Raw genomic sequence first — 13,470 nt, 5'->3', positions numbered from 1 at the left:
GGACATTGCTACACAGACAGAAACTGACCTGAATCTCTGCCTGATTTCAAAACTACTTAGGTGTAAGGTAATGCCTAAAGAGCCTTACAACTCAGCTGCTGTGGTGGTGTGCCTGAAAAAACAAGACTAACCCTTGAGCAAGATGTATTAGCCTGGGTAAATCACTACACGACTGCACCATTTTCAATTCAGAGTGCGCACATATCCAAGTCACTCTGAAGCACAGTTTGAACAAGCAAAGACCTATGTGAAAAGATGAGGGCTGACACTGTGAAAGAAGCCTGGTTACAATTCATAACTTCACGTACATTTTATAAGAGGTGACCAGTCTGAATAGCTGCCTGAATAGCTAAATCACTCACAGCCTCTCATTATCAATCAGACCAGATTACGTGCTTTGGAAGACCACAAGCCATTGCCTACAGATGGTACCTCGATCACAGAAGAGGACATGCATCTACCACATGAGGGAAGCGGCAACAGTCCTTTCACATGACAAATTTCTCCGTGCACCCTTTCAGATTATCAATATTCAGGGAGTTCCTGTCACAAGATGGGAAGTGCACGTGGTATATCCGGGCAGTGACTAGACATGCTAGTTATATGACTGCAGGTGCAACCATCACATAACACAAAAGGAATTGTTCCTCTTCTGTGACAAATGAGTCTCCAGTCATGGAACATGTCCATCCTTACTTGTAGAGCTCTCAAATGCTGCTACTAAAGGTGAAAATATTTTAATACAGTGATGTCAAACAACGAAACAGATTTCCTGCCTAAAAGTAAAAAGGAAAACAGCACTAAATCTGCTTATATTTAATTTATAGTATAAGAAAAACAAACATAAGTGTTCCATGAATTTTAACGCTTTTACTGCATATACTGCAGCAGTACAAGCTGTATAGGTATATATAAGAAAAGAAACACTTCTTTTCCCCAAAAGCTTGATTGCCTTACAAATATAATGAAAATGAAGGTTACAAAAAGTGCATGACAGGCAGTCAGGCTGCTGCAGAGCCATCTACTGGGAGCACAGATTCTTAAGCAGCAATGAAAACAACTTTCTGGATCCCACCGAGATGGGGAGGACTTCTTGCTATAAAGAGGGGTTTATTAGCAGCACCTCCCAGCTTCCCGAGCTGCTAGCAACATCCTCACTTTCCATTCCTTTGGAATGAAAGATAGGGCCACATGTAACATCCTCATTTGGTATCATTTGATCTAGCAGAAAAGTGGCTTTTCAGACAGAAGTAAACCTAACAGCACATTCAAACCAGGCCACCTCCATTAACAATGAATTTTGCTTACTTTACTAGTTTATATACAGTTCATGAATCCTATGAGATTAAAGAGAAAAAAAGGTACCTGTGCACATGTTTCTTCCGATGATGTGGTGCTAACAAACAGAACAGATAGGTCTAGTGTATAGACTGGAAACTTTTCCAGGGCATGTAGTACTGCAGGTGCCAAATGAGTAGCTTGCCCGTATCCTGGCTCTCCAACTAGTAAGAACCGTGGCCTGCAAGATGTTGGCTGGTAATAAGCATTTCTAGAACAGGAAGAAGAAAACAAGTTTAAAAATGAGGTGATGAATAGGCACACAGATGATAAGGTTTTTTCCTATACACCTTTCTTTCTTTTTTTTTTCCCTTTCGGTAAATACTCTCCATGTTCCAGCAAATAATAAGCTGGTCTGTGATCAGGAACACTGTCAAAGCCCATTTTCTTTTTAAAAAACTTGTACCATACCTCCCTTAAGAAATCCTGCCAATCCCCAGCATGTCTGCTGTTCCTTTGGCTGGGTTAAGTAACGGCTCTTAAATCATACAGGGGGACTGTCCAGCTAAATACACATGTGACAACTCATCAGCAACCCGATATGGGGAAGAATAACTACTCTATCTCTCAGCACATGCCAATCTGGATCTCCTCACTGCCCGTAGACACTGATTTTCAGTAGGTCTTGAGTTTAAGTAGCTGTGAGATCTCTACATCTGTCTAGTTTAGCTGAAATTTGGCCATAGTTACTGGAGATAGTGGGAAGGAAGGAGTAGAACAACATTTCTAGAAAAAAATTAACGTGGGCACTGAAACACATTAGCTGTATCTGAAGAAGTACACAAATGGACTGGTTAAATTACAGCAGTACACTCAATATGTATTAAGATGTATATTTATTTTATTCAGTCATTCTAATGTTTCATCTTTGAATTGTCTATTAATTTCCTAGTAATCCTGCTTTACTAGCATGAAACACATTTGTGAAGAGCATTCGTTTTTTTCCACCACAATACTATTGTACCTTTGCTGGCTGAAGACAAAGATCTAGAGACCTAACCAAGCTCAGCAGGTCAGAAGATTTTCTGGACAGCGCAGCAATAGAAAGTGAGAAAAATAACTGACCCACCAGTGACGACAATAATCTGTTTTTTCAACTGTCAGCTTATATGACTTCCACATTAAAATGTTAAATCTGTAGGGTTTTTTTAGCTAAAAGGACAGGCAGCACGTTTCTTTGGTCTTGAGTCTTTCAAGGAATGCCATGGATTAAATCAACACATTCTAATAGTCTGTGGACCACTTTGACTTAGGAAAAGAGGGCTGGACCATTCAGTTTGATGGGTTATGGCAGTGTACTCCATTAGAACCTCAGTACCCAGCTGGATCTTCACGCTTACTTCTTGCAAATATTGATCACCCCCCCACACCCCTCCCCTCTACTTCTTCATCTACCACCCCTCACACCAAAACTGTTTACAGACACGGCCATCTGAATAATGCAAACATAAAGGGACAAATATGTACCTGCTAAAATTGAGGAATTTTTCCTTTTGTCTACCAGGCATTTCAGGAGTTGGCTTATCTTCGAAGATTGATGGTGATTCCTCATCACTGTCAATCACATAATTTCTTAAAATATGATTTAAACTGTCTGAAAGACAAGAGAGGTTTGTTAACTTTCCTGAATAGTCCATATCTTGCTCTCACATTAATACAGCTTCTAAATCAGTGCTGGAGACCCCTTATATTGTATTTCTTCATTTGAGGGCACATGCCGAATGTTATTTTATGAAGAGTTTATCCTACCACAGATCTAAGGAGATTGCACAAGTCTCTACAAAGCTGTCCTACATCGCATGATTTGCATAAGGTATTCTCTCTCTGTTGGTGAAAACAACAGGAGGTTTCTTCCTTAGAATAAAGATGATTAGGAACTTTTGTAGTTCCTAGACACCTGAAAAACCCAACAAGGCCACTTCCTTCTGGAGCAGGTTCCCCCACTGGATGTGGGGAAATTAAGTGAACGTGGTGGCCACAGCCTTCCCTTTGTCTAGGACTAGTGAGTCAGAATATACAGATCAACACATCTTCTAAATAAGGCTCCTCAAAGATCCCCGAAGGAAGAGATCATGAAAGGCCGACAACGGAGACGGGATGCAATTACCAATCCCTTAGCCTCTCTGCTTTTATATTGTTGGTGGGTTTCTGCCTCTTTTACCAATGCAAACAATCTACCAGCTCTACTGGGAGTAATACTGATAGGATATTCTCCAGGGATTAGGATAGTAACTAACTATTCATGGATCTCCGTTAATCAGGAGTGCAGCGAGTTTATCAATTTATTTGCTGTCACCAACCGACAGACAACTTGGTCAGGGCTGATGCAGTCAGGAGTGTGAGCTCACATACGCTATGCAAGCCAAGCCCCAGAGTATACGTTACTGAAACATTCTGATCTCATGTGCAGGTGTACAATGTGATCCACAAACATTCAAATTAAGAGACTATGGTTAAAAATCACGATAGCTGTAACACTATTTAGCTTAAACCACTTATACTTGTATTGTGGTTCCGACATTCTTCACAGGAATTAGAAGCATTCATGTAAAAATGCCCTCTCCCCCCATTTAAACATTTATTTTGAAAGAGGTGCCTCACACATTAAACCTTAAATCCATCTCTATGAATGATAAACACGATATTAGCTACTGTGAGAAACAGGGTGCTCTAGGAGAGAATGCGTAGTTCTCTCCTAGGTATTGCGAGTCATTCACAGCTCCCATCCAGCACTTCAGTTTAGAATCCAGAATAAAAACTATGCACGATATTCCTGAAATAAAGGCGTGCATGTGCATATTATAAAATCCTACTGTCATTATGGCTGAGAGGTTTCTGTATGTTGATTGCACAAATCGGAAGTTTTTGCTTTGGCAGAAGTTTAAAGAAGCGGCTACTGTTGTTATACCTTGCTGTTGGTCCTTCTTTAGAGCAAGCTCTGCGTGGGGAAATACTCTCTGCAAGGCTTGTAAAATTCTTGCTAGTGTGTTTTCAAGCAGTGGTTTTGAAATAGGTGATAGTGCTCGCCCAGGTGAAGCCACAGCCCTCCGTGAAGCTGGAACAGTCTTCTGCATAGCCATGACAAAATCCTTCGCTGTTATTTTAATAGAAGCAATATCTAACTGCAGTTTCTCACTGCTTTTGTATATTTGAGGATAGCGGCGGCGCAGAGCACAGAGGGCAGCTTCAGCACATAAGCATTTAATATCAGCACCACAGTATCCTAATAAACAAAACAAGAATGAAATGTTGTGTCAGTCTCAGGCAACACAGAAGTCAAGGCCAAGGTTTCCAAAGTGCAACACTGAAAGACTTTGTATGCAGCTAAAAATTAACAGGCTAAGAGATAATCCAAAGCGTTACCGAACTGCAGAGAAGTTTTGTTATGTGGCTCACAGCCTGATACCCTGCGCTTATGAAGTGGCCTCCTAATCAGAACTTTAGTCCTGAGGAAGATGCCCCAAAGCTCTTTAATGTTCTGAGAGACAAGAAGAAAATTAAAAGAAAAGAAGCATCTAACTTTGTTTGCTCCCAAGGCGTGTCAGCTGCCTCACTCTGCAGCAAGGCACAAGAGCTCGGGTGCTGCCTGGTACAAGCTCAGATTCCTTAGGACTCAGTCATGTGCAGTGACTGACTTTGTTTTCAAACTTACCAACACATTTTTCAGCTAGCTCTTCAAGAAACATGTCCAGTGGCTTAGGGGTCCAGTCTCGTGTGTGAATCTTGAAAATATCTTTTCTAGCCTGGAAACAAAATGGTTGCATTTTGGTTTGTCCTAAGTTTTCTCTTAAAAATAAAAAACAAAACACAAAACCACCTCACATTAATAAAAATACTTTTTCTCTCCTATTCAGCAAAATCTCATGCTGACAGGCTCATTAGTTCATCAAATTTGGTTTTCTGCCAGTTCATTCAAGGAAGACAGTCCTAGCACTACCTTTCAAATTGCTACAGTTACTACGAAGAACAATAATTATGACTCAAACTCCTGTCATTGATCCAGAAAATGTCAAATGTTGCCTGTCTTCGTGTCTGATCTTAGCAAGACTTTCATTTAAGTATTTCCTGGTACACAGATTAATTATGGCAGATTTCTAGAATTCTTCCACAGTAGGGAACCGTGTATTATATCCGTTTCATGGCACCTCCTCTCCTGTTCCTGAAAGCAGATAGAAACTGGAGGCAAATGTGTGTGTTAACTACATGGTTCAGTGCACTTTTATTAGCCTTCGCTCCAATAAGCATTTTATCCTTTTTCCAAAAAGTGCTACTAAAAGAAAAAGCAATATCAGCGGTAGCCAGAGAAAAACCACAAAAACAGGGTTGCAGTTTTGCACACTATCGTCCCCCCAATATGTTTTTGTTGCTATATACCTATTTTTTCATTGCTTAGCTATTGCCATTGAACTAGAAGCTTCCCAAGCCCTGCACCTGTGCAGTGTACTTCACATCTTTGTCCAAGTCGCTGCTAACGAGTACCAGTAAGAATGTCAGATCCCCAAATACTTATAGGTAACTCCCAGGATACCCAGCCTGGGAACAGTCCAACACAGGTACGTCCACTATCCATTCATAAACCAAGAACTGAGAGCAAGAGTGCTTCAGGGTGAAAGTGCCTAATTGGATTAAATAAGTAAGCAAACATGAACCACTTTGGGAATGAAAAATCTTAAGTTGCTCCAGCACCAGCCTTGGTAAAAGTTGTTGTTAGCAGAAAGGAATTCTTGCGTGCACACCATTTCTGTCATTTTCCAGATGAGATAGCAGTAATTTATAGCTAATTCAGACATTGAACCTTACTTAAACATTTCAGTGACTAGCAGCATCCCCTTTTCTTGGCTGGTCACAGTGAAACCAAAATTAATTCTAGAACTACCTACTTGTTGAAATCATCTTAGTCATATATATTCAGTACCAGGTCTGCCCTCCACAGCACAACGCAGCTCTCTCCAGACATCCCTCTTTTGTCCAAGTTGTACAACACTGATTTCGACTTTAACTGCTCCGTGATACTGCACTGTTACGTGATTTTGTTACAAAGAGGGACTTTGCCACATTAGCATTAGGGTTGAGTTTAAGTTCTGACCTCTTTATTTGGCAGGCTGAAGAGGAACTCTCGATCAAACCGTCCGGGTCTTCGTAAAGCAGGATCTATAGAATCCAGCCTGTTGGTGGCTCCAATTACCACAATCTCTCCTCTGCTGTCTAACCCATCCATAAGTGCCAGAAGTGTTGATACAATAGAGCTAACAGAAAAATGTAATTTTCATTCACTGGTTTAGTAAATTTTGTTACATTTTACATGACCTTCTCCAATGACCACTCAAAAAGGACAAGCTTTTATTGATGAGATGCTCCTTACTGAAAGACTCGTTTTAAGACATAAAAAAACAGACAAGGTAACACAGGTCTTGTGCTGCTCTCAAGCTTAGTGAATTGTTTTCAATTATTGTTTAAAAACCATCTGAAGTTTAGTAGCATTGAATTACTAGTTTTCAGGACAAATGAATGTGTCACATGAAGTTAAATAGGTTGTGGTCTTCTTTTCACAAAGATCTAGCAGCATCTATGTAGGTACAAAAAATGTACTACCTATGGATTTCGTCTTGTTCACAGGACCGCACAGGAGCAAGACCATCTATCTCATCAAAGAAAATAATTGAAGGTCGCATCTGGTAGGCCTAGAATGAAAACACAGGAATACTGACATAAGTAAAGCAGCACAATTTTAAAGAGAAAAACGTCATGGTTGGAAAGTCACTGGAGCTAGATTTTTCCAACTAGCATCAGGGATCTCTACTAATTGAGCTAACGGAGTAAGTGGCACGAGTAACAGAAGACAGCAGCTATGTCAACCCACTGAGACTGGGTGACAGGAAACAAATCATACCAGTAGTTTTTACAGCTATTTGGCAACCACCGAGAACAGAGCCAGGACTTAATTCAATTACAGGTTCTGGAAGCAAGCTTCTGTTATGAATTTAAATGACCATGCTTGCAGCCTGCATCTGTTTCCCTCTGATCTAAAGCCACCGTCTCTTACCTCTTGAAACCTTTTTTGTGGCTGTTTGATGTTTTTTTTTTTTGGGGGGGGGGTGTTGCTTTGTGAGGTTCTCTCATTTGTTTTATTAATCTTTCCCAATACATCTCAAGATTTCAAGCCCCTAAAAAACCCACTGAAAAAAGAAACACTGACAATCCCGTTTCAGTGGAAGGAACTGACAAAACCCAAAAAAGAGTGAGTTCTTAAAAATATTGACCACAGAAAACTACAGTTACAACTCGGACAGAACACGTGGCACGTTTCCACCTTACCTGATCAAACAATAAACGAAGCTGTCGTTCAGATTCCCCCGCCCATTTACTCAGGCAGTCGGCACCTTTTCTCATAAAAAAGGCTATTCTCCTGTCACCTTGGCTACATTCATTAGCAAGTGCACGAGCAACCAGTGTCTTCCCAGTCCCTGGAGGGCCATAGAAGAGACAGCCTCTGCAATTAAAAATACCAAAGAGTCACATAAGAAAAAAACATCATGGCAAAGTACCTATTACAACCCTCATCCCTACAACACACAACTCTTCTCTCTAGCTTACACTTGACGTGTAAGAGAGCGGTAACAGCTGAAGCGTGAGAAAAGTCAAACCAGATGGAAGTTTTGTGTTCCTACACAACTCAACAAGGCAGTAAACAACATGAATAAAGAGGATCATGCAGATGTACAGAACCTTGAGAAATGATCGTAGTGTCCCAGAACAACACTTCCAAAACTGCTGACAAACTACAGGGGTGGTTACAGCACAGTGGAGCCAAACAAGAACAAACTTCAGCACAGAATCTAAGACTGGGCTAACTTATGAATCACCAGTTCATTCTTCAATGATACACGGCACATTCATTCTTGTTTTCACAAAAGGCAAGATTTGATAGTAAAGCATTTAATTCTCCCGTAAAAAGCTTTAAGTTAGTGGACTTGGTCTCCCATTGCTGATGATAAACGAGGAGGAAGTCTAAAGCTGGGATATATAAATATAGCCATCAGATAAATATAGCCATCAGATAAATATAGCCATCAGCTAGAAAAGCCAATACACTGCTGTTTCAAAAAGAATTTAAATGAATAAAGAAGCAAAACACAGATTTTGTTGTCGTTCCTTGTAATACTTTTAAAGTTACTGAAAGCAAAGGATTAAAAGTCGTATTTCAATATACCATGATTGAGTTTTGCTGACCAAGAATATGTAAAGCTAACAAGTAAATCTCTAATAATTTCATTTCATAACTAAGTACAACAAACGCTGCAAGGTTCTAGTTGCAAGTCCTATCAATTGTAAACTTGATACTTGAGCACTTGAAAAAAAAGAGAGTCGGTGGGAGAGACAACTGGACTTCCAAGAAACAAATTACAGTTGACTACCAGTAGGTAATTCCTTCTTCCTGCTTATAAACTAATGAAGTTGACTTGTACGTAGAACTCAAAACAAAAACACTCCAACCCTGCCTTTTAAAGGCAAGACACTTTCAAAGTATATTCTCACCACACAGTACATCTTTGAACCTACATATATTCTGGATTCTATCCAGTTTTAAGAAATTACTTTTGACTACTGCTAAAAAACCCCATCAACACTCCTGAAAATTTTGAAGCATGGAAACATATTGATACCTCAGTTGAATATTCTCATGAAAATGGGGGACCAGCAGGTCGAGGGAGGTGATTCTTCCCCTCTACTTCACTCTCATGAGACCCCACCTGGAGTACTGCGTTCAGCTCTGGGGCCCCCCACGTAAGGACAGGGACCTGTTGGCGCAAGTCCAGAGGAGGGCCACAAAGATGATCAGAGGGCTGGAGCACCTCTCCTATGAAGACAGGCTGAGAGAGTTGGCATTGTTCAGCCTGGAGAAGTGAAGGCTCCGGGGAGACCTTAGAGCAGCCTTCCAGTACCCGAAAGGGGCCTACAGGAAAGCTGGAGAGGGACTTTTTGCAAGGGCATGTAGTGACAGGACAAGGGGTAATGGCTTTAAAACTGAAAGAGGGTGGATTGAGATCAGCTATAAGGAAGAAATTCTTCACCATGTGGCTGGTGAGGCACTGGAACAGGTTGCCCAGAGAAGCTGTGGACGCCCCAACCCTGGAAGTGTTCAAGGCCAGGTTGTATGGGGCTTTGAGCAACCTGCTCTAGTGGAAGGTGTCCCTGCCCATGGAAGAGGGTTGGAACTGGATGATCTTTAAGGTCCCTTCCAACCCAAACCATTCTATGATTCTATGAAACAATGTCTGTTACCTTGGAGGTTGAATTTTGAATCTCTCAAAGACTTCTGGGTAAAGCAAAGGAAAAACGACCATCTCTTTTAAAGCTGAAATGTGGTCAGAAAGACCACCCACACCATCAAACCGTACCTAAAGAGAAATTCAAAAGAACACATTTTATATGTTAAAGAAAGCTGCAACCTTGATAAGGTTCCATCAGAAATTGTATGTCAGCACAAAGGAAATGCTCTGGGCAATTTTCAAACTGCTTGAGAGAAAACTGTAAACCAAGGTAGCTGTAGACAGCACGTTATTGAAAGCTTTCATAAACACTGGAAACATCTCACTGACACAATGAACTAAAAATACTTACTGAACAATCTGTTTGCATTGGATCAACGTCAGCCAGACATGCTCCAATTTTCATTCGATCCTTGTGAATTCCCTTCAAATCGTCTTTTCGAAAGTTTAGTGGAAGACACCTGATTTGAATTAAGGAGAAAGAGAAAAGCGCTTTCTAACTTACGATGCAGCTAGAAGGTTTTTGCTTTTATAACAATGGCAAGTGAATGCAGAAAACCTTACAAATGAGCTTAAACTTCCTAAATAGTTAAATACTTGTTCAAATTGTTTTCTATTTAATGTCTGTGAGTAAATAAAGGAAAAAGGTCACTGCAGGCATTAAACTGGGTTTACTTTAACAACTCTTAGCACTTACGAATAGCCACACCAGTCAACACAGCACATACATGAATGCAAGCTCTCACTACTTAAAAATTAGATCAAATGTTCAAGGTTTTTATAGATTTAAGAACAAGCATTTGAGATTTGCAAAAATACACTGTTTTCAGGTTTATTTTCCCTCTCGGTGAGCACAGTAAAAAAAATCCATTTAAGCAAGAGAAAAATAAGAATTCTAAAGATCATAGTAAGACAACAGAAAGAAATTATGGCAGTTTATAATAGCACTTAAGTTGTTCTGCATGATAGCATTAAGTAATTTTCAGTTCACAGCCTTCCTCAGACAACAGGCTGCTTGTTCTTCTCTTAACTGTAATCTAAGTTTTGTACTGGTTTTCCATGACTATACATGCTGGAAAAAACATCCCACTGCTGTTACACTTGGCAAACCTTTCTGAAAACAATGCCCATTTGGGCTTCACAAAGAGAATTAAGCCATGGACAGACAGGCAGAAACACTGGGACTACTTCACTTTGGCTTTATCCAACTTTCCTCAGTATCTTAACTCAACCAAGCATTATAAGAACATTCATAAGCATGGAAGAAAAGTTAATTAAAAGTGAAGGCAGTTCTGATGCTAAGAAAATTCATTTAGAGGGCAAGTACATAAAAGATGCTCTGGTATGAAGACCTCTCTGCAACTGGCAATCCCAAAACAGAGACACCAGTGGCAAATTTCAACATTGGCTGTGCCCAAATTCTTTACACATGAAACACCTTCCAAATACATCCTCCCGCACATGCTCTCAGACCTGGAAGTCTTAAGCAGCCACAAGCACCTATTTCCAAAAAACAGGTTAAACAGTTTTGCTGCGAAGTACAAAGCCCCACACCTTACACAAATCAATGTATTAACAATAATTCACAGAATCACAGAATCACAGAATCACTACGGTTGGAAAAGACCTGTAAGATCATCAAGTCCAACCTGAAAAAAAAAAAAAAACAAAAAACAAAAAACACCACACAAACAACCCACGCAAGCCAACCACCACACAACAACAACAAGGCACAACACACCAAAAACCAACCCACCCAACACCACACAGCACCATGTCCATCAAGCTACATCCCACAATGCCACATCCACACGCTCCTTGAATACCTCCAGGGAGGGTGACTCTACCACCTCCCTGGGCAGCCTATTCCAATGTTTCACTACTCTCTCGGTAAAGAACTTTTTCCTAATATCCAGCCTGAACCTCCCCTGGCGCAACTTGAGGCCATTTCCTCTAGTCCTGTCACTAGTCACTTGGGAGAAGAGACCAACACCCACCTCTCTGCAACCCCCCTTCAGGTAGTTGTAGAGAGCGATAAGGTCTCCCCTCAGCCTCCTCTTCTCCAGGCTAAACAACCCCAGTTCCCTCAGCCGCTCCTCATAAGACTTGTGTTCCAGACCCCTCACCAGCTTCGTCGCCCTTCTCTGGACACGCTCCAGCACCTCCATGTCTTTCTTGTAGCGAGGGGCCCAAAACTGAACACAGTATTCGAGGTGCGGCCTCACCAGCGCCGAGTACAGAGGCATGATTACCTCCCTGCTCCTGCTGGCCACACCATTTCTGATACAAGCCAGGATGCCGTTGGCCTTCTTGGCCACCTGGGCACACTGCTGGCTCATATTCAGCTGGGTGTCGATCAACACCCCCAGGTCCTTTTCTGCGGGGGAGCTTTCCAGCCACTCGTCCCCAAGCCTGTAGCGTTGCCTGGGGTTGTTGTGGCCAAAGTGTAGAACCCGGCACTTGGCCTTATTGAACTTCATCCGGTTGGTCTCAGCCCATCGATCCAGCCTGTCCAGATCCCTCTGCAGAGCCTTCCTACCCTCAAGCAGATCAACACTCCCTCCCAACTTGGTGTCGTCTGCAAACTTGCTGAGGGAGCACTCTATCCCCTCATCCAGATCATCAATGAAGACATTAAACAAGACCGGTCCCAAAACTGAGCCCTGGGGGACTCCGCTTGTGACCGGCCGCCAGCTGGATTTCACCCCATTCACTACAACTCTCTGGGCTCGGCCATCCAGCCAGTTTTTTACCCAGCGAAGAGTGTACCTGTCTAAACCACGGGCCGCCAGCTTCTCTAGGAGAATACTGTGGGGAACAGTGTCAAAGGCTTTGCTGAAGTCCAGGTAGACAACATCAACAGCCTTCCCCTCGTCCACTAGGCGGGTCACCTGGTCATAGAAGGAGATCAGGTTGGCCAAGCAGGACCTGCCTTTCATGAACCCGTGCTGGCTTGGCCTGATCCCTTGGGTATTCTGCACGTGTCCCGTGAGCGCCCTCAAGATGAGCCTCTCCATAACCTTCCCCGGCACCGAGGTCAGGCTGACAGGCCTGTAGTTCCCCGGATCCTCCTTCCGACCCTTCTTGTAGATGGGCGTCACGTTGGCAAGCCTCCAGTCATCCGGGACCTTCCCCGTTGACCAGGACTGTTGATAAATGATGGAGAGCGGCTTGGCAAGCTCCTCCGCCAGCTCCCTCAGCACCCTTGGGTGGATGCCATCAGGCCCCATAGACTTATGAGTCTCCAGGTGGCATAGCAGGTCGTTAACTGCTTCCTCCTGGATCATGGGGAGCCTATTTTGCTCTCCATCCCTGTCATCCAGCTCAGGGAGACGGATACCCTGAGGATACCTGGTGTGGCTGTTAAAGACTGAGGCGAAGAAGGCATTAAGTACCTCAGCCTTTTCCTCATCCTTCGTGACAATGTTCCCCGCCGCATCCAGTAGAGGATGGAGATCCTCCTTGGCCCCCTTTTTGTTGTTAATGTATTTATAGAAGCTTTTTTTGTTGTCCCTCACGACCGTGGCCAGGTTGAGCTCTAGCTGGGCTTTCGCCTTCCTAATTCCCTCCCTGCATGACCTAACGAGGTCCTTGTATTCTTCTTCACTTGCCTTCCCCTTTTTCCAGAGGTGGTAAGTTCTCTTTTTTTCCCCGAGCCTCAGCATAAGCTCCTTGTTCAGCCAGGCCGGCCGTCTTCCCCGCCGGCTCTTCTTACGGCACAGGGGCACTGCCTGCTCCTGCGAGCAGGACATACCAGTGCAGGCAGAGGAAGAGGAGGAGACCCTACCTGATCAACGACCACGGAATGTTAGCAGAGGTTGCCAGTAACAACCCAGAAGTTCCAAGCTGCACCACCCTGTTG

At 42.7% G+C, this 13,470-nt stretch overlaps 1 protein-coding gene across 1 annotated transcript in view; it reads right to left on the bottom strand.

Moving 5' to 3' along the window:
• Positions 1–13,470, bottom strand: part of LOC132320849 (ATPase family AAA domain-containing protein 2-like) — a 102,056-nt gene that overhangs the window by 70,320 nt on the left and 18,266 nt on the right. Inside the window, exons 3-10 of the mRNA XM_059834473.1 lie at positions 9,961–10,069; positions 9,622–9,737; positions 7,654–7,828; positions 6,931–7,019; positions 6,425–6,584; positions 4,991–5,081; positions 4,252–4,561; positions 1,366–1,549 (exon numbers count right to left, since the gene is read on the bottom strand). Coding sequence (XP_059690456.1) covers positions 1,366–1,549; positions 4,252–4,561; positions 4,991–5,081; positions 6,425–6,584; positions 6,931–7,019; positions 7,654–7,828; positions 9,622–9,737; positions 9,961–10,069 — 1,234 coding nt within the window. The remainder of the gene's footprint in view (positions 1–1,365; positions 1,550–4,251; positions 4,562–4,990; positions 5,082–6,424; positions 6,585–6,930; positions 7,020–7,653; positions 7,829–9,621; positions 9,738–9,960; positions 10,070–13,470) is intronic.

Source organism: Gavia stellata, unplaced genomic scaffold (assembly GCF_030936135.1).
Source record: "Gavia stellata isolate bGavSte3 unplaced genomic scaffold, bGavSte3.hap2 HAP2_SCAFFOLD_34, whole genome shotgun sequence".
In the NCBI taxonomy this organism is placed as follows: Eukaryota; Metazoa; Chordata; class Aves; order Gaviiformes; family Gaviidae; genus Gavia; species Gavia stellata.
The sequence above is the reverse complement of the archived record's forward strand: the minus strand, read 5'-3'. Positions and strand labels throughout refer to the sequence as shown.